General features: G+C 61.5%; 2 protein-coding genes across 4 annotated transcripts; both read right to left on the minus strand.

Moving 5' to 3' along the window:
- Positions 1-10,300: 10,300 nt before the first annotated feature.
- GP1BB (glycoprotein Ib platelet subunit beta) lies at positions 10,301-11,663 on the minus strand. Its single transcript, XM_075533421.1, has 2 exons — positions 11,654-11,663; positions 10,301-11,305 (listed from the first exon to the last, which is right to left on the minus strand). The coding sequence occupies exons 1-2, from the start codon at positions 11,661-11,663 to the stop codon at positions 10,542-10,544; spliced, it is 774 nt and encodes a 257-aa protein (XP_075389536.1). The 3' UTR covers positions 10,301-10,541.
- A 235-nt stretch (positions 11,664-11,898) lies between these two features.
- Positions 11,899-19,881, minus strand: SEPTIN5 (septin 5). Of its 3 annotated transcripts, XM_075533903.1 has the most exons (12): positions 19,742-19,881; positions 19,563-19,576; positions 15,227-15,323; positions 15,035-15,121; positions 14,695-14,818; positions 14,435-14,569; positions 14,212-14,329; positions 14,012-14,113; positions 13,462-13,558; positions 13,242-13,377; positions 12,907-13,009; positions 11,899-12,789 (listed from the first exon to the last, which is right to left on the minus strand). In XM_075533903.1, exons 1-12 carry the CDS (start codon positions 19,782-19,784, stop codon positions 12,733-12,735), a joined length of 1,113 nt encoding a protein of 370 aa, XP_075390018.1. In that variant the 5' UTR covers positions 19,785-19,881; the 3' UTR covers positions 11,899-12,732. The 3 variants fall into 3 exon arrangements, with proteins under 3 accessions (XP_075390018.1, XP_075390017.1, XP_075390019.1); XM_075533902.1 differs by having other exon boundaries at positions 19,563-19,872; XM_075533904.1 differs by lacking the exons at positions 19,563-19,576; positions 19,742-19,881 and adding an exon at positions 15,884-16,005.
- Positions 19,882-20,200: the final 319 nt, after the last annotated feature.

The following is a 20,200-nucleotide window of genomic DNA, read 5'->3' on the forward strand; positions in this document are numbered from 1 at the left end:
TCCCAGACGGGGTTGCAGACCATGCCTGATGCAGAAGGAAGGAATGGCTGGGTTGAGCCTGGGGGCCCAGGTGCACACCTCTAGGTCCTCACATGAGCTCTGCGCTCACCTGAGGGGCATCCTCTGACAGGAAACTGCTGGGTCCACTGCCACCTGGCTCCCCCCCACATGTGGAGGTCCCTGAAGGCCCTCCTCAGCCCTGGTCACCTCAGGCCCAGGTGGCCAACCCCCCCCCCCAAATTAGAGCTCTCAATGGTCAAGCCCAAGGGATGCTCAGTGGCTCTTGGGCCAGCGCCCCAGCAGCTCTGAAAGTGGGATGCGAGGAGGACATCCCTGTCCCTACGACTTTCAAGGCAAGCCACACGGACGTCATGGTGGACGTTCCCGTGTCTCTCTTGTTTCAGAGGTTCTATGTCTACTGCGTGAGCTGTGAAGTGGTTTCTCTGGGCACCCTCTGGAGGAGGGGCTGCCGAGGGCAGGGGGTGGTGGTGGTGGTTGGAGAGGGGGAGTGGGAGTTCTGGGACCCCTCCCCTGGGCTCTCCCCAGCACTGGGCAACTCACCTTTGCAGTGGGGTCAGCTCACCTGGCCCGTCTCTCAGCACCCTTTGTCCAGCAAGCCCTCAGTACCCTGGGGGAGGGGTGACAGGAAGGCAAGCGCAAGAAGGACAGACAGCATTTCCCCTGGGACTAAGCAGAATGCCGGGAGGGTTTCTCTGCTGCTGCTCCTGGTGGTGGTAGTGGCGGCGACAGCGGCAGCAGGGCCGGGTCCCTGCTGGGGTGTCTGGCTGCGGTTTTCTGTCTGAAGGCAAGGAGAGGCCTCCAGCAGGGGTGGCCGCTGGTCTAACGGCAAGGGTGGCCCAGCCAAGACAAAAGAGAGGTGGGGGCTGTTTAGGGAGGGAGGGATACAGCCAAGGGCAGGCCCAGTCACTGGAGTCAGTGACCCTAAAGACTCCCCTTGGCCTGAGGGCACCTCCTGAGAGCCCCCTGCTGATTTATGGGCCTCCCAAGGGAGTTAGAAGTAGCAAACCCCACCTCCTCAGTTGGCTGGTGGGGATGGGTTGCCTCTTCCCTGGTTTCCAGGTGTGCCTGGGTTGGGGCGCCTGGATCACACCTGGGGGGCCTTGCTGCTGGCAGCTCCCATGGTCCTTGTCTCTCCTGTAGCGCTCAGTCTCTGGGCGTGTCTCCTGTCTCTGTCTCTTGGCTGCCCAGCCTGCCCCTTGGATCAGCCGAGGGATGGGGGTGGGAGCCAGTGATTTATCACTGCCGCCTGTCTTCCATCGGAAACGCCGGGGGAGGGCGCAGACTGTGTGGTGAGCTATGGGCCCCCAGGGCCCCGCCACCCACCCCAATGTTGTTCCTCTGTCTGGGCTGTGGGGGTGCCCCCCACCCCCTAAGGTGGCCCTCAGGTCTACCAGTGTCTGGCCACGTTCAACCCGCAGTCTCCACCCAGTGGGCAAAGGTTGGCCCCAGCCTGCCTTCTCCCCAGACCCACACCTCCAGGCAGGGATGGAGCCACCCACAAAGCCCGGCTTATGGGAGATGGGGGAGCCCTATATCCTGAACCCATCCCGCGCAGACCCAAGGGCAGTTCTTGGCCAGACTACCTCACTCACCCCCCACTCTCCCGGGGTCCCAGGGTTTCAGATCCCTAGCTCCTCCTGCTGAGGTGTATACAGCAGGTGTGCAATAAGGCCAGGGGAGTGGGGAGGGCCCACATGGGCTGACCTTGCCGACGACCCCACAGGCCTAAGTGAACCCCAAACTTCCAGGTTGATAGCGAGGGTGTCCAAGCAAATCCCTCCCTGCTCCCTCTGCCCCTCGGAGCTATGTAAGGAGGTGGGAACGTCGGCCCCTTCCTGGTGCCTCCGTTTCTCCCAAGCCCCTTGCCCAGTTTACTCCAGCTCCCTCGACCGCCCTCCAATTTTCTGCAGACCGCGCGCGCCCTCTAGTGTCTTCCTGAGCTCATGGCAGCCACAGGGCGCGAAGGAGGGGCGCAGAGGCCTGGAATAGGGGAGCAGTGGTGGAAGCTGCCAGCCGGAACCACTCATTGACAGATAAGGATGCAGAGGCTCTCATTCATTGACAGATAAGGACGCAGAGGCTCTCAGGCAAAGGTTGCTGCCGAGTCTGTCTGGGGCTGCCAGGCGGCCCTGCCGGGGGCTCAGTCTCTGCCACTCACTGGCTGGCTGGTCGCCCCTGGTCAGTCTTGGTGGCCTTGAGGATTGTAACCTACCCATATGTCCTGCCAGGGCAGGATGGGAGGCTCCGGGGAAATCATACACCTCTTTAAGATCTCAAGTAGTCAGGACATAATAGCAACAGGATCCAACTTTCGGGGGACAGACTGAAACTCATTTGGTGTGCTGGGAGTGAGGGGGTGAAGGCAGAGCCCTCCTGCCTGGAGTTAACGGCCCTGGGGTCTGGGGAGGGTGAGCAGGCAGTGGTCCGGGCAGGGCCTGAGGGGCGGTGAGGAGACTCGCTGGCCTGGGCTGGAGCCCTGTGAGTTGGGCAGGCTTTGAGCGCAGACCATTGACTTCCTTATCTGAAGGAGATGGGGCACAAAGAGAGAGGGGTGCTGTTTGAAAGAAGGACAATGCTGGTGGGGGTGGGGTGACATGTGGTCGGTGCTCTGGCCTGTGGAGGAGGGGCATACCCCTCTCCCCCCAGGGCCATTCATTCAGGGGCGCTGAACTGGGACGGAGCACTTCCCCACCGCCCTTAGAGGGTCAGCTCAGGGTCAGGGGCCAAGTTGGGCCCATCAAGGGGCTGAAGTGGGGACCCGAAGGAGGTAAGCAGTGAGGTGGCACCCCTCTGTGGCCAGTGCCTTGCTGGCCAATGTGCGTGAGGGGGTTTGGGAGGAACCATGAGTTCAGCTGCCACATTGACCAGCAAGTGGGAAGTTCTTCTTTATGTCTGCCCACCTAAGGATTCCAGTCACTTCCCCCATCAGAGAAGTTCTCTGCAGTTCCTGCCCCTCACCCTGGCTCAAAAGTCCAAGCATGTAGTGGACAGTTAGGATGTAGTCACGACTCCTGCTAGCTGCTTCCCAACTTCTTCTGGGGTCTCCTCCTAGCTGGGGGTGGGGGATGGGGGCTCCTCTTAGCTTAGGGTCACCTAGGGCCCAAAGACTGCTTCTCCTGGGCCTCCATGAGAGGTGAGGAGGCAGCAGGGATCTGTCTCTGCTTCCAGTGCCCACAGGTCTGCGTTCCTTCTTGGATAACAGGGACATCCGGGCTGAGCTCAGGGGCTTGTCCAGGTACTTTGGGGTGGCCAGGTAATTCTGACCCTCATCAGAGACACTGGGGGTGCCAGGACATCCCCTGGGGAATACAGAGGTGGACAATCCCTGTGTTCGAAAAGGGCCATCTGTCCCTATCTGTGGTGATAAAGCCGGATGGACGACAGGGCAGCCCACCACAGCCCACAATAGACCGGATGTCCTGTACCTGCCCACAAAGGAGGTGAGGGGAGGTCCCACCTCACGTCTGACCGGCAGCCACGAGATAGCATCAGTCAAGCAGAGGGTCATCCATCTTGTCCCACAAAGGCCAAGACAAAGACCGTGTCAGTGGCAGCCTCCCCGACCCGGTCAGTGGTCATCAGTAAGAGCCAGGGGCCTTGTCAGGGCCTTGCTTGAGGTTCACAGAGAACAACTTGTATTGTCTACAGGGCCAGCCAGTGGGGGTCGTGGAGGGACCTGTGTCTGGCCTCTCCAGACTGGACCCAACGTTGAGTGGACTGTCCCCCCTTAGCTGTGCCCAGCCCAGTGCAGACAGGGGAGGCTCTGATGGGCCTGGGGCCACAGGTGGAGCTTCAGCGAAACCTCATGCTGTTGGGGCAGTTAGAGGGGCATCCCGAGGGAGGTGGCAGCTGGGTAGACTGGAGAGGCAATGGGTGAGAACAGAGGTAATAGGTGTGCGCGCGTGTGTGTGTGTGTGTGTGCGCACGTGTCCCAGGGTTAGGGAGGGAACAGACTATGCAGAGACCTGGGGACCCAGGGAAGGGGAGGCTTAGGTTGGGGACTAGGGACAGAAGCAGAAGGGGGCCTTTGCTCTGGAGCAAGAGACCTGGGGCTGGAGGCTGGATTAGACTGGAGGCTTGGAGAGGAAGATTTTGGAGAGTCTGGAGGAGTCCTGGTGGCAGAGTGGTTATGCACTGGGCTGACATCTGAAAGGTCAGCAGTTCAAAGCCACCAGCAGCTCCGAGGGAGAAAGAACTTTCTATTCTCATCAAGTGTTACAGTCTCAGAAACTTCCATGGGGGCAGTTCTACCTCATCCTACAGGGCTGCTATGAGTTGGTATCGACTTGGTGGCAGTGAGTTTTGGTGGTGGCGTGGTGGACCATAGGTTAGGCTGCTAACCACAAGGCCATTCGTTCAATCTGCCAGTCACTCCATGGGAGAAAGATGAGGTTTCTGTTCTCATAAAGAGTTAATGTCTTCAGGCATCAGGCATCAAGGAACAAAACCTCCTCTCATTGGAAAGGTGGTGAGTGCAAAGTGGACACTCAAAGCCCAATGGTAGCCAACTAAACACCCCTTGCTGAGGGGTTGTGGGGAGGAGATGAACCAGGCAGGGTGCAGGGTGGCAACGATGAAACATAACTTTCCTCTAGTTCTTAAATACTTCCTCCCCCCCACTATCATGATCCCAATTCTACCTTACAAATCTGGCTAGACCAGAGGATGTACATTGGTACAGATAGGACCTGGAAACACAGGGAATCCAGGACAGATGACTCCTCAGGACCAGTGGTGAGAGTGGCGATGCCTGGAGGGTGGAGAGAGTATAGGGCAGAAAGGGGGAATTGATTACAGGAATCTACATATAGCTTCCTCACTGGGGGAGGGACTGCAGAGAAGAGGGCGGGGGGAGATGTCAGACAGTGTAATAATATATGACAAAATAATAATTTATGAGGTAGGAGGGAGTGGGGAGGGAGGAGGAAAATGAACAGCAGATATTAAGGGCTCAAGTAGAAGGCAGATGTTTTGAGAATGATGATGGCAACAAATGTACGTATGTTCTTGACACAATGAATGGATGTATGGATTATGATAAGAATTGTATGAGCCCCCAATAGAATGATTTTTAAAAAGAGTTATTGTCTTATAGGATTGCTATGAGACAGAATCTAAAAAATAGTGAGTTTGGTGGGTGGGACCAGAAGGAGACCTGCTGGTGCAGTGGGTTAAGTGTTGGGCTGCTAACTGCAAGGTTGGGTGTTCAAATCCACCAGCTGCTCCTGGGGAGAACACAGAGCAGTGACCTTTGTACGGTTACCGTGAGTCAGCACCAGCACGATGACAGAAGGCTGACGGAACCACAGAGAGGGGTGGCAGGCCCGCTTCCCATGACTCCATCCTCCAGAGACCCTTACCGCCCAGGAAGTTCCACCACCCAGAGACTGCCTGAGACCATGTTCATGTTCCACAGTCATCCCAGCCCCTGCCCATCTCAGATCGCCCTGAACACTGCCCACAAAGCCTGCTCGCTGTCGTCATTGCCACCAGCCACTGTGGCCAAGTCCATTCCGACTCAGAGTGATCCTGCCGACAGAGAAGACCCGCTCCCATAATGTCTAGTGCTGACAGTTGTCCGTCTTTCTGGCAGCAGACTACCTCCTCGTCCTCCCTTGGAGTGGCCATGGGTTCTGACCCACAACGACTTATGCACAACAGAACACAATGCTACCTGGCCCTGCAGCCTGTGTCATGCTCACCAGCGCCCATTGTTGCTGCCATGGTGTCAGCTCCTCTCTCGGGGGGGCTGCCTCTTTTCCACGGCCCTTCGACCAAGCATGACGCCCTTTTCCAGGGACTGGTCTCTCCCGACAACGTGTCCAAAGTCTGTGAGACAGCACCTCACCATCCCGGCTTTGAAGGAGCATTCTGGATGGGCCTTCATAGCAGTTCACGCTTCCACCATGCTGCCCCCAGTCAGGGAACCCCATTCCTTTGACCACCCACCATCCTCAGCATCTTCTTGTTCTCCCTGGTCCCTAGAGGACCCCGCTCTGAGAGCTTCCCTTTTCTCAGAGGGTCCTCCTTGCCGCCCAGAATTTGGGAGCCTCTGAGCCCCACTTTCCTCCAAACCCTTGTTCCACTACTCCAGGGAGAGATGCTGCTGCAGGCCCAGGAGGACTTTGGTGGGGCAGGCCCTGAGTCTTCCAGTGGGGAGCATGGGACCCACACAAGGCAGTCTGCACCCCGGGAAGCAGCCACGCTCCATGGACTTCATCCACTCACATGTTCTCGGGGTGCTGGTCACTGTGCCTTGAGCCCCTCCCTGCCTCATTTGGTGAACCTTAAGTCTCTGGACCAGCTAATGGTCCCCCGATTCCTGTTATAGGGGTCCCTGAGAAGAGTGGTCTCACATGCAGCCCAAGGGGCTGACCATCTCTCCAACCACCTGCGCTTCCATGTCCCAATCTGGGGCCCTCCCGGTGCACCCCACAGCTCACGGACAGCTCCCTGCCGTGTACCTGGACCACTAGAATGATTGTCTTCCTGTGGTACCCAGAGACTGCTGCCCATCCCTCCCTCACTATGGTCCTCCTAGGCTGTGAACCCACCGCGTCACCGCAGCACCCACAGCCGTTACAGAACCCCTGAGGGGCCTCACTGCCGCAGCATCCTCTCTGCCCATCCTGTGTCCTCACTGCCCAGTGTCCTCACTGTCCCCAGTATCCTCACTGCCCTCTCAGTGTCCTCACTGCCCAGTGTCCTCACTGACCCAGTGTAATCACTGCCCAGTGTCCTCACTACCCCCAGTGTCCTCACTGCCCCCTCACTGTCCTCACTGCCCAGTGTCCTCACTACCCAGTGTCCTCACTGCCTAGTGTCCTCACTACCCAGTGTTCTCACTACCCAGTGTCCTCTGTGCCCAGTGTCCTCACTGCCCTCTCAGTGTCCTCACTGACCCAGTGTCCTCACTGCCCAGTGTCCTAACTACCCCCAGTGTCCTCACTGCCCCCAGTGTCCTCACTGCCCCCAGTGTCCTCACTGCCCCCTCAGTGTCTTCACTACCCAGTGTCCTTACTACTCCAGTGTCCTCACTGCCTCCAAGTGTCCTCACTTCCCCCAGTGCCCTACTGCCCTAATGTCCTCACTGCCCTGTGTCCTCACTGCCCCCAGTGTTCTTATTGACCCAGTGTTCTCACTGCCCAGTGTCCTCACTACTAAGTGTCCTCACTGCCCCCAGTGTCCACACTGCCCAGTGTCCTCACTACCCAGTGTCCTCACTGCCCCAGTGTCCTCACTGCCCCCAGTGTCAGCACTGCCCAGTGTCCTCACTACCTAGTGTCCTCATTGCCCCAGTGTCCTCACTGCCCCCTCACTGTCCTCACTGTCCAGTGTCCTCACTGACCCAGTGTCCTCACTGACCCAGTGTCCTCACTGCCTAGTGTCCTCACTGCCCAGTGTCCTGACTGCCCTCAAGTGTCCTCACTTCCCCCAGTGCCCTACTGCCCTAGTGTCCTCACTGCCCAGTGTCCTGACTGCCCTCAAGTGTCCTCACTTCCCCCAGTGCCCTACTGCCCTAGTGTCCTCACTGCCCTGTGTCCTCACTGCCCCAGTGTTCTTATTGACCCAGTGTCCTCACTGCCCAGTGTCCTCACTGCCCCAGTGTCCTCACTGCCCCCAGTGTCCTCACTGCCCAGTGTCCTCACCGCCCCCTGTGTCCTCACTACCAAGTGTCCTCACTGCCCCCAGTGTCCACACTGCCCAGTGTCCTCACTGCCCCCTGTGTCCTCACTGCCCAGTGTCCTCACTGCCCCAGTGTCCTCACTGCCCCCAGTGTCCTCACTGCCCCAGTGTCCTCACTGCCCCAGTGTCCTCACTGCCCCCAGTGTCCTCACTGCCCCCAGTGTCCTCACTGCCCAGTGTCCTCACTACCTAGTGTCCTCATTGCCCCAGTGTCCTCACTGCCCCCTCACTGTCCTCACTGTCCAGTGTCCTCACTGACCCAGTGTCCTCACTACCCAGTGTTCTCACTGCCCCAGTGTCCTCACTGCCCCCAGGGTCCTCACTGCCCAGTGTCCTCACCGCCCCCTGTGTCCTCACTACCAAGTGTCCTCACTGCCCCCAGTGTCCACACTGCCCAGTGTCCTCACTGCCCCCTGTGTCCTCACTACCCAGTGTCCTCACTGCCCCCAGTGTCCTCACTGCCCCCTGTGTCCTCACTGCCCAGTGTCCTCACTGCCCCAGTGTCCTCACTGCCCAGTGTCCTCACTGCCCCAGTGTCCTCACTGCCCCCAGTGTCCTCACTGCCCCAGTGTCCTCACTGCCCAGTGTCCTCACTACCTAGTGTCCTCATTGCCCCAGTGTCCTCACTGCCCCTCACTGTCCTCACTGTCCAGTGTCCTCACTGACCCAGTGTCCTCACTACCCAGTGTCCTCACTGCCCCCAGTGTCCACACTGCCCAGTGTCCTCACTGCCCCCTGTGTCCTCACTACCCAGTGTCCTCACTGCCCAGTGTCCTCACTGCCCCCTGTGTCCTCACTACCAAGTGTCCTCACTGCCCCCAGTGTCCACACTGCCCAGTGTCCTCACTGCCCCAGTGTCCTCACTGACCCAATGTCCTCACTTCCCAGTGTCCTCACTGCCCAGTGTCCTCATTGACCAGTGTCCTCACTGACCCAATGTCCTCACTGCCCAGTGTCCTCACTGCCCCCAGTGTCCTCACTGCCCCCTCACTGTCCTCACTGCCCAGTGTCCTCACTGCCCCCAATGTCCTCACTGCCCCCTCACTGTCCTCACTGCCCAGTGTCCTCACTGCCCCTGTGTCCTCACTACCAAGTGTCCTCACTGCCCCAGTGTCCACACTGCCCAGTGTCCTCACTGCCCAGTGTCCTCATTGACCAGTGTCCTCACTGACCCAATGTCCTCACTGCCCAGTGTCCTCACTGCCCCCTCACTGTCCTCACTACCCAGTGTCCTCACTGCCCCCAGTGTCCTCACTGCCCAGTGTCCTCACTACCTAGTGTCCTCATTGCCCCAGTGTCCTCACTGCCCCCTCACTGTCCAGTGTCCTCACTGACCCAGTGTCCTCACTACCCAGTGTCCTCACTGCCCCCAGTGTCCACACTGCCCAGTGTCCTCACTGCCCCCTGTGTCCTCACTACCCAGTGTCCTCACTGCTCCCAGTGTCCTCACTGCCCAGTGTCCTCACTGCCCCAGTGTCCTCACTGCCCCCAGTGTCCTCACTGCCCAGTGTCCTCACTGACCAGTGTCCTCACTGACCCAATGTCCTCACTGCCCAGTGTCCTCACTGCCCCCTCACTGTCCTCACTGCCCAGTGTCCTCACTGCCCCCAATGTCCTCACTGCCCCCTCACTGTCCTCACTGCCCAGTGTCCTCACTGCCCCCAATGTCCTCACTGCCCAGTGTCCTCACTGCCCAGTGTCCTCACTACCCAGTGTCCTCACTGCCCCCAGTGTCCTCACTGCCCAGTGTCCTCACTGCCCCCAGTGTCCTCACTGCCCCCTCACTGTCCTCACTGCCCAGTGTCCTCACTGCCCCCAATGTCCTCACTGCCCAGTGTCCTCACTGCCCAGTGTCCTCACTGCCCCCTGTGTCCTCACTACCCAGTGTCCTCACTGCCCAGTGTCCTCACTGCCCCCTGTGTCCTCACTACCCAGTGTCCTCACTGCCCCCAGTGTCCACACTGCCAAGTGTCCTCACTGCCCCAGTGTCCTCACTGACCCCTGTGTCCTCACTGACCCCTGTGTCCTCACTACCAAGTGTCCTCACTGCCCAGTGTTCTCATTGACCAGTGTCCTCACTGACCCAATGTCCTCACTGCCCAGTGTCCTCACTGCCCCCTCACTGTCCTCACTGCCCAGTGTCCTCACTGCCCCCAATGTCCTCACTGCCCCCTCACTGTCCTCACTGCCCAGTGTCCTCACTGCCCCTGTGTCCTCACTGCCCAGTGTCCCACTGTCCCACTGTGTCCTCACTGCCCCCAGAGTCCCCGTTGCTTCCAGTGTCCCTTGCCCACAGTGCACTCACTTCTCATACATTTTGCCACCCCATGTGTCTTCACCGTTCACAATGTCCCCATTGCCCTCACTTTCCCCTGACCAGTGTCCTCACTGCCCATACTGTGGTCTGGCTGCCCGTGTCCTCACTCCCTCAGCTCAGCTTCTGAGAGGAGAGGGGTCATGCGGTATTGACCTGCTGGTCTTATGTGGGCACCCAGCCAGTCAAGGTGGTGGGAATGAGGGGGTGTGTTGGTGTCTTCCGGTTGGGAAGTGGCCCTGGAGCACCCCCAGGTCAGGTGGGTCAGATATCCACGACTTATTTATAAGGTTTTATTCACACTGAATAGGGAGTGGGGGTGGGGTGGGGGACTCTGTCGTTGCGCCCTCACCTCCCCATCCCTGGAAGGCCTCAGCTGGTCTTGCCAAAAATGGGGAGGTCAGTAGTGTCTGGCCAGTGGATCCCTGCCTGCAGGCAGGGGGGGGGGTGTCTCTGGGATTGCAGGGGGGCCCAGGATGAGAGTTGGGCAGCGTCCCGGGGAATTTGCAGGCTGGCTGGCTCAGGACGCGCTTTCCCTGACTCCTTCGTCCACCAGCGGGGCGCTCAGCGACGGGTCGGCCTGGGCTCGGGCGCGGGTGCGCAGCCTCCGCAGGCGGGCCAGCAGCAGCAGCAGCAGCAGCGCGTGCAGCAGCCCCAGGCACAGCAGCGTCAGCTGGGCCACGAGCGCCCCCCTGCAGAGCGCCGTGGCCGCGCAGGCGGCGCGCAGCTCCTCCTCGGTCAGGTAGAGCAGCAGGCGGCCCCGCAGCGCAGGCGGCGCGGCGCAGCGCAGGTCGCGGTAGGGCGTGCGCTCCCGACGGCCGGCCAGCCAGGCGCGCAGCGGCAGGAGGCGGCAATCGCAGCGCCAGGGGTTGGCGCCCAGGTTGACGGTGCGCAGCGAGGGCAGCGCATCCAGCAGCCCTGGCGGCAGCGCAGTGAGGTTGTTGCCCGTGAGCACCAGGTCGGTGGTGCCAGGCGGGAAGGCGGCTGGCAGCAAGGGCCAGGTCAGCCCGCTGCGCCCGCAGTCCACGAGCGTCCCCGCGCAGCGACACGGCGCCGGGCAGCCCGAGGCTGGCCGGCTCCCCAGTGCCAGCAGCAAGAGCAGCAGGCCCAGCGCCCCACGAGGCCCTGGAAAAGAGGCGTGGCAGTCCTGAGCGAGGGCCCAGGGCACCTGGACCCCCTCCTTCGGTCTGTGCAGGGGTGAAATCCCCAAAGTCCTACTGTCCAAGTCACAGCCCCGCTGTCGGCGGGGCAGAGCTGCCCTGCAGGTCTCCAGCCTGCAAATGTCTGAGGGCACACCGCTTCATCTTTCTTTCCCCAAATAGTTTGTGACGAAAACCCAATCAGCCCCCCTGCGACTGCAGGGGGTTCCTACTGCCCCGTGGGACATGGAAGATCTGCCCCTCAGGGTTTGTGAGACTTTAAACCTTTAAGGGAGCAGACAGCTGCATCTTCCCCCCCAGGGAGTCCGCTGGAGGGCTGGTCGGTTCTAACTCCCGGCCTTGGGGTTAGCAGCTCAATGCTTTACCCACTGCACTACCATGGCTCCTTCCTGGAGAAAGTCTCTAAACCTGACTGACACAACTTCCCCCCCATGACAGGAGCTCGTCCCCACCGGGGCCAGCCCAGACTCACCGGTGCCCATGGCGAGAGGACTGTGGTCCGGTGTGCTCTGGAGTGCCGGAGAGGGGGGAGCCCAGTGATAGTGCCGCCCCGCCCCGCCCCACACAGTGACCACAGTGTGGCCTCCTCACCAGAAATAACTTGGAGGCCCCAGCTGAGGCCATCGATAGAGTGCTATCTTTGGGGTAAAGGCCCTCGCAGCAGCTTCCTTTCCCACTGGTTTCCAGTGGCACACAAAACACTCAGACACCAGTAGCAATGGTCACCAACATTGTTCCCTGTCACCAGGACAGGACGTGGTGGCATTCATATGGAGCAAAATGGGGTAGGGGAGGGAGGGGGTTGGGGATCATGCAGGAGGAGGGGTCTGGAAGCCAAGGGCTCAGGTTCAGGGAGTGACAGCAGGGACCCCTGTTTGTGTTGCTGGGTAGGAGGGGCGTCAGGGCTGTCTAGGCATGGGAGGTCCCAAGATGGGGTCCCCAATTGCCTGCTTCTGCAGCCTTTGGGCCTCGGGCAGCATGGGAGAACGGCTGAGCACCAGAGCCAGCTCAACATGCCCCTTGTTCCCAGTCATCTGGAGAGGTTCCCGTGGCTCCAACTGCCCAACCCTTCGCTCTGGGATTCCTGGTGCAGGGGTGAGATGTAAGGTAGAACCGCCCACTTAGGTACAAGTGGAATCTAGGCAGCAGGACCCCCAAGTCCGCTCTGCGGCAATGGGGCTGGGGTGGGGAAGTGACCAGGACCCTGGAACTCTGGCCCCCTTTTCTGTCTTGGTTTGCCCGTCTGAACAGGATGGGGTGGGACAGGAATCCTCAACATCAGAGGGGGCCGGTTTGGGACTGTTGTCTAGGGCCCCTTGGAGGCAGATGGTGGGGGTGGGGAGGATGGGCACTGAGAATAAATTAGGGGTGGCTGGGGAATGCGGTCTAGTCCCTGGGTCAAGTAGGTAGTGCTGTCCAGGATCCCGCCACTCAGAGATGGGGTTACATCACGGCCAGTCTGGTCCAGTGAATCCAAGGTCAAGTGTAGGAGTGGGAGGGGCTGGCCTAGGGATGAACTGTCTCTCCCTGGCGTCCTGAAGTGGGTTGGGGTCACTGGTCCTGCATTTGCTGCTTCATCTTCTGCAGCATCTCCTGCATGCGCCTCAGCTGCAGCGGGGCAAGCGCAGAGTCAGAAATGCCTAGGGAGGACCTTGGCCCTGCCCACCCCGTCCCCAGTCCGGCCCTGCCCCACCCAGCCCTTAACCCTTCCACCTGCCCACCTACCTCCTCATCCTTCATCCGGATAAGCTTCTCGGTCTCCGCGTCAGGAGTGGGCAGTGGCAGGATGGGAATGGGACTCTCTATACGGCTGTCCTGGGTCAGTTTGCTGCGGGGCAGAGAGGGATATGGCTGTTAGGTCACTCAGCGGCAGGCTGCAGGAGGCCTGGCTAACCCCTGTCACTGCCCAGGCCCTGCCTTGCCCGAGCCCATACACTCCGGACACAAGGCATGGGGACCCTTTTGGAGGTAGGGCCACCACCCAGGCAGCTAGGGAGCAGTGCTGGGTTTGGCAACCAGGCGGCCATGACAGCAGGTCCATCTCCGGGCTGGCGGCTCACCTGGTCATCTGCTGAATGCAGTGCGCTCGGTAGTTCTCGTAGTGCACGTCGCAAGTCACGTCCTTGAGGTCGTGCATGTGCGTGCGAATGAGCATGTTTCTCAGCTTCACGAAGTCGCAGTGCGCCTGGTTCTCCACTGCAGGGCAGGAGCAGGCGGTGGGTGGGGCGCTGGCAGGATGTGCCTTCCCATCCTCAATCCCATACCCAGACCTGAACTCACCCTCCACGATCCCCCAAGGGTAGAGTCGTCCCCGGACCCGCTGCCCCTTGGCCTCCACCACCGTGTTGCTGCCGATCACCGCGAAGGGCACACTTTCCTGCAGGGGGTGGATGCCAGGCCCACTCAAACAGTATAGATGCAATGGTCCCATCGTGAGCTCTCTGTACCCCAGGCGGCTCCCCGGTATCACCATGACCAGCCATCTCCCAGAAAGAGCTAATGCCGCCCTGCTCTTGGATCTTCAGCTGCCCTATGGAGACAGAACTGGTACTGCGGTTACACTTCTAGCCTTTTCCCAACTCGCCCCCACTGGGCCATCCACCCATCAAAAGTCATGGCCATAGGCTAGGCCCCTGCCTCCTGGTACACAGTTCCCTAGCTCCTCTGCCTGGGGCTAAGGGCCTTGTCCAACTCCTGGCCAGGTGGCCACCTGTCCTCTGGCCCCAGTGCACAGCCCCTCTGGGACTTGGAATTCTCTTCTGCCCTCCTCCGGGTCATGTGTGGACAGGACAAAGTCCTCTGTTCGCAGGTCTCTGCCCCTTCTGCCCACCTTCAGTTCCCGGTCCTGCTGCTTGAAATCCTCATCCTCATCCGAGTCACACTCAGGGAACTGGTACACATGGATCCCAAACTTGTCAATCTCCTCCCGGATCTGCAGCAGGGCAAGAGCGGGGCCAGTCAGGTCCCCTGGATCAGGGTGGGGAGGGTCAGCCCGCCTGGTGTGCTTGGCTCCGGGGCCACCGGGCTCACCCGTTCCTTCAGCTTTCGGATCTCGCTGGGGACCAGACAGTCAGCCTTGGCAATGAGAGGCACGATGTTCACTTTCTCATGCAGTGCCTTCATGAAGCCCACATCCGCTGGTCGCAGCCTGCAGGGAGCAGCCATGGCAACAGTCGGCTCAGTGAGGGGTGCTGGGGGCGTGGGGGCAGTGACAGGTGCAGGGGACTGAGGACAGGGCACCGAATACACTCACCCATGCCCAAAGGGGGAGATGAAATACAGGCAGCAATGCACCCGATTGTCCTGAATGTTCTTACGGTTTAAGCCGCTCTCATCCCGGAAATACTGTTCAAACTGCTGGTCCACATAGTCGGTGATGGGCTTCCAGCTGGGTGGGGGGCAGGGGGATGACAGTGGGGGAGGAAGTGGGAGCCCTATTTTTAAGAGCTGCCTCACTGGCCTGGCTTGGGGAAAAGGGGGACACTTGGTGGACCCCAGACAGGCCTTCCTCACCACTCGGAGTTGTTGACGGCATCCCCAAAGCCTGGTGTGTCCACAATAGTCAGCTTCAGCTTGACCCCCTTCTCTTCAATGTCCACCGTGTGCTTCAGGATCTCCACTGTCTGGTTGATGCGCTCTGCGGGTAGGGAGTGAGCATTGTTGGGGACCCACAGCCTGCCCCCCAGGCAGCCAGGACTCACTCTGTATCCATTCCAGGGTCTTGGTCCCAGCTCCACAGCCCGAGGCACTGCACCTTCTTCTTGGGCCCGGAGAAGGGACTAATAAGTGGTCAGGGGATCCCCCTTCCACTGTGGGAGGTGAGGGCAGGGACCCTGGACTCTGGGTCACTCACCTTCTGCACTGAGCAGCTTCCGGTCCTTGTACAAGTCGGTCAGGAAGAGGCTATGAACCAGCGTGGACTTGCCCAGGCCGGACTCACCTGCCCACGGGCATAGTAAAGGGCTCAGGTTAGACCTGGGGTCTCCACGATTGAACCTGCTTAGCCGGCTGCCCCAGCCACCCACCCAGATCCTGGCCCACTCACCTGCCACCATGAGTGTGAAGTCAAAGCCCTTCTTGACTGACTTGCGGTGCACCTGGTTGGGCAGTGTGGCGAATCCCACGTACTGCTTGTCGAGGTCCTGGGGGTGGGAGCGGGCCAGGTCAGGGGGCCCCCATGAGCAGCCCACACTGACCTGGGCTGTAGAGACAGCGAAGGGCACATTCCCTGGGCTAGAGGACTTCAGGGCAGAAATGGAGTGAGGTCTCCCGGTAGGAACTTAGAGGTAGGCAGGCACCCTTGCTCTGCCCAGCCTCAAAGAGGGGTTCCGCAGGGCCCACAGGTTTGTGCGCATGTGTGTGAGGAGTATCACAGTAGCGTCCTTCTTTCCCGTGGTGGCCACGGCAAGGCGTCCAGTCCGAGACCCTCACAGGCCCACCAGAAGGCCTTACTCACCCCTCCCAACAGCACCAGGGGGTGGGAGGCCCCAGCTGGCCCCAGTCCAGCAGCGGGGGCAGCCCTGCGCACAGAGGCTATTTATAGATAGTGGTGCGCTGTCTGGGCCTCCTCCACCGGCAGGTTCCTAGTGCCCACCCCCCTCGGCCCATGGTCCTTGTCACGCCAGAGCTCCAGGACCCTCGGGTCGCAGGGCCCAAGGCTGGCGCCCACACATGCTTAGCCACATCTCCCACCCCCACACACCTTGAGCCGCCTCTGGGCCTGGGTCCGCGGTGACAGCAGTTGCGCTACCAGGCGGTCTTGGGGTGCAGCCAGCGAGTCCATCGCGGCGACCCTCCCTCCCTGGCGCCGACCGGTCCAACCCGAGGCTGGGGCAGGTCGACGCAGACCCGCCGTTCCCAGGGATTGCTGCCCTGACCCTGCTCTCGCCCCGTTTTATGGACGCAGGAACTGAGGCCCGGAGAGCAAACGTCGCCCACCTTGGGTGCCACCGACCCCAGCGGTCCTGAGAGCCATACCCAGCCCCAGCGGCTTGCCCAGCCCAGCCGGCCCCGCTCACGCACCCCGATCCAAGGCGGAGCTTCGCGGCGCTCGCCAGGCGCGCGGGTGGAGGGCAGCAGCGGCCCGCCCCGCGCCGTCGCCAGGAAACTGTCGCTTAGAAATGGGGCCGCAGGCGGAGCCATCCGGAGGCTGTGCGGAGGGCTGGGCTACGCCGAGCCTGGGGGGCGGGGCGCGACACAGAGTGTCCCCAGGCTCTGTCCGAGCGCCCGGAGAACTCGCCGGGCGGAGAGGATGCTCCCACGGGCCGGCCTGGGCGGGCTGGGGTGCCAGGCCGGTGGCTGCCGCGCGTCCCTCCCTGCAGACCTGCGACGCGGCTTCCGCCCGCCAGGGAGCGCCAGAGAAGGGCGCCTTGGCACCCACGGGCCTCCAGAGCCCCGTCGCGCGGGGATCGCCCCCATCCGCCCGCCTCTCCTCGCCAGCTCGGCCTGCAGACCTCTCGGCTGTGTCCTACTGTCCCCACTTCCCACGGACACACCCCTCTCTGCACTGCCCTACCCCCACCCCCTGCTCCTGCTTGCGTGCGTGTGTGTGCATGTGTGCGTGCGTGCGTGTGTGTGTGCGTGTGTGTGTGTTAGCGCGTCTGTTTCTGTTTGGAGGATTTTTTTCTCGACGTGACTGCAGAGGTTTGTCAACAAGCGGGTAGACCTCAGAGCCCGGCAAGTCTCAGGAGGGATCCCGGCCAGCACAGCTGGACCAAGGACCACGAAATGTCCCCCACCAGGCTCTCAACCTCTGGAAATTTGGAGGCAGATTCCTAACCCTGGCTCAGCCAACCCGCCAGCCACTCACAGGCTGGGCAGACAGAGGAGTGGAGGTGGAGGAGGTAGGGTGAGCCTGCCTCCCTCTCCCATGGGCCCTTTGGCAGGCACCACTACATTTCCTGGCCTGCACTGAGGCACGAAACCCAGTGGGCAGGTCACTCCGGAAGGGGACCCTTAGGCTGGGGCTCCCAGTACAGGGACCCAAGGTGCCTCTCCCAAGCTCCAGTAAGTTTTCCTCTGCAGGCAGCCAAACCCTAACTCCCATGCCCCTCCCCCAATTCTAGCCACCCAGCACCAGGGAGCCTGAAAGGGACTCTGGCCAGGCGCTGGGAGTGACCTGGACCAGCAGACTTGCTCCCTGGCTCCTTCTTTGCCCCTCCTGCACTTCTCTGGGCCCCATGGTCACGGCTTGGTGCCCAGAGGCTGCTGGCACCTGGGGAGCAGGGGCTGGCCCACAGCTGGGAACAGGGACCCTTTCATTCTGAAGGTGTGGAGGGCAGCCCAGCCTGGCCCCTGGAAGCTTCCCAGTCATCTGCCAGGAAGCAGCTGGGAGGGGCAGCCACTTGACTCCCACCCTAGAGACTGCCCCCCCTTAGCCTTGCACCCACCTTGATGGCTTAGCATCTCAAGGGATGGGGTTCAGGGCAGAGGGACCCTCAATATCCGACATTCTGGTGTCCAACAGGGGGTCCGTTTGCTTCCAGACTGCCTCCGTGCCCCCATTGGAAGGCACAGCTTCACAGGGAGGATGGCTTTCTGTGTCTTGGAATAGGTCAGGAGGACACCAACAGCCCTCCCAGCTCCAAACCTGCCTGTCCTATGATTCCCCCGGCCCAGCCAGGGCCTGTGGGTGCATTGGAGGAGCTGCCGGGAATGCACCCCCACCTTGTCCCTCCATTCTCTGGTTCTCCTCAGAGATTCCCGGCCTTTGACACAGCCACACCCACTCCTGCAGCCCATGCTCCTCAGCAGAATCCCACCGCTGCCTGAGACAGCCACAGTGGTGACTCCATCTCTTCCCGAGGTGCTGGGTGGCCCATAGAAAACCCACAGAACCGTCCTCACACACACTGCCTCCACTTCATGAGGGGTGTGTGTGTGGTGGGGGCAGGGCATGGAAAACCACCCACTGCCTCTGTCCTCCCCTGTGACTTAACAACCCCCTTCACAGGCCAAAACTCAGGACAGAAGTGGTCACATCACAGCCACCACGAACTCTGCACCCCCCACCTGGACACCTGCATCTCTGGCTTGGATCAGAAGCTCCTCCCCTGCCTCTGAGGCATTTTCTCCCTCTAGCCAGGGAGGCAGGCTGCTCCTCAAGGAAGCAGCAGACACAGACCTGCAAGGGCTCCCATCTCTGCTGAGAGGGTCCCTGTCCTCAGCAGTGGACAAGACAAAAGAGCCTGGGCAGTTTTGCACAGCCCTGCCTGGGACCTAAGCCTCAGAGCTCAGGGCTCCACCAGATTGAACTTGGAGCACCCCAGAGAAGCCCACGAGGAGGGGACCAGTCCCCAGCCCCAGCTCCTCAAACAATAGCCTAGTGCCCGTGAGTCCCTGCATCTCAGGTATTGTCTGAGCTATTCCCCATGGGAAGGCATCTCCTGGCTGGCTTCCTGGGGAAGGCCTGGCTTACAGGGCAAGGCTGATGGGGCTCCCCCAGCCCCAGGATGGGGTGTGTTCCTGCCTGGAGAGTAGCGACAGGTGGCCAGGGACTCTGTGCTCCCACCCCACCTGCTACACTGTTCCTGCCTGCCTGCCTGCCATGCCTTGGGTCACCAAACATCCACTTGGTATAAGGCCCCCACTTCCAACAAGAGCTATCCTGGTGGCTTCTTTTGTGCTCTTCACCTGATAGAGCTCAAGCCAGAGAGGTGGCCAGCAGGGTCATCTCAAAGAGAGTTCCCCACCTCCCCACCCTGAAGGTCTCAGTTTGGCATGCCTTCCCTCCGCTGGGTGCCCATCGTGGATACTCGGCCAGTGTCACCAAGTTTTGCCTTCTGAGAGGGATGTGCCAGGCCGGCTCCCTTGGGGAGGCCACAAGCTTACTTGCACCCCTGCCTTCAAGGTCCTGGGCTGGTCAGAGGATGACTCAGACTGGGCTCTGAAGGCACCCATCTGGGGAAGTCTTGCTGCAGATCAGCCTTGATCTGTGGCATACAGCTGCAGGAGGTGGGGTCGGGGGTGGGGTTGGACTGGCCAAAAGCTCCTCTGGTGGGGGGCTACTCAGGAACTGCCCGCTAACTGATAGACTCCAAGCTCCTCCCCCTCCCCCTCCCCGGTGCCCACCTACAGGCCAGGTTAGCAGAGATGGCTGGAGCTGAACGAGCGCCCAGGATGGGCAGGCACCCTCTCCCCCGCCAATCCTAGACAGCACTCTGAGCCCTGCAGTCAGATCAAGCGTCCTAGCCCCCCTACCCGGCGGGCGCAGGGCGTCCAATCCCCACTCCCAAGCCTCAGGCGCGCCCAGACTGACAATCCGGTTTACCACAACAGGGCGGCGGGGGCGGGGTCGCGCCTGGGCGCCCGTGATATTCATGCCACAATGGGTGACAGCCAGTCCGGGTCTGGCGACAAGCGGAGCGGCGGCACACACGTACCTGCTTGTCCTCCACTGGATCGGGTCCGGGTCCAGGTTCGGGTCCGGGAGGGTCCGGGCCAGCGGGCGTGGGAGAGAAGGAGAGGCACAGTGAGAAGCCGCCGGGCGGGCGCGCGGGCGCGCGCGCGGGCGGCAGGGACAAAGGCGGGCGCGCGGGCGCGCGGCGGTCGCCCGGCTCACCTGGGGTCGCCAGTTTGCTCTTGTATCGCAGGCCTGTGCTCATGGTGGCCGCCGGCGGGGGACGTGCGGCGGCGGGCGCGCGGGCGGGGCGCGGCGACAAGCGGGGAGGCCCAGGCCGGGCTGCGGGGTGACCGGCCCCTCCGCGCCGCTGCCGCCCGCCCCGCCCGCGCTGCCGCCAGCCAATCGGCGCCCGCCGCGCCCACGCGCGACCCGGCGGGGCCGACGGGGGCGGGGACCAAGACGCCTCCTGCACACGGTCCCCTCCCCGCCGGCGGTCACAGGGCGACGCCCTCGCCTCCCGCACGCCGCCCCGCCGGCCTGGAGGCTGGGAGCCGGAGAGACCCGCCCTTTGCTCTGCTGCACCCCTGCCCCTCCTCCGCAGACACCCCCCACCCCCACGGGGGCTTTTCCACGATGCTCTGGGCCCTGCGGACTCCCCAGGCGTGTGCCCCCTTTGTC

This window comes from Tenrec ecaudatus, chromosome 16 (assembly GCF_050624435.1).
Source record: "Tenrec ecaudatus isolate mTenEca1 chromosome 16, mTenEca1.hap1, whole genome shotgun sequence".
In the NCBI taxonomy this organism is placed as follows: domain Eukaryota; kingdom Metazoa; phylum Chordata; class Mammalia; order Afrosoricida; family Tenrecidae; genus Tenrec; species Tenrec ecaudatus.

What these genes read in the sequence shown, in the direction of transcription:
- SEPTIN5 (XM_075533902.1), bottom strand. Translation starts at nt 19,784, where the DNA reads ATGAGCACAGGCCTGCGATACAAGAGCAAACTGGCGACCCCAGGTGAG. An exon ending in ATCTCCCCCTTTGGGCATGG is followed by an intron (nt 14,330 to 14,434) that starts GTGAGTGTATTC and finishes TGCTCCCTGCAG; the next exon opens with GCTGCGACCAGCGGATGTGG. An exon ending in TCCGGATGAAGGATGAGGAG is followed by an intron (nt 12,790 to 12,906) that starts GTAGGTGGGCAG and finishes GCCCCGCTGCAG; the next exon opens with CTGAGGCGCATGCAGGAGAT.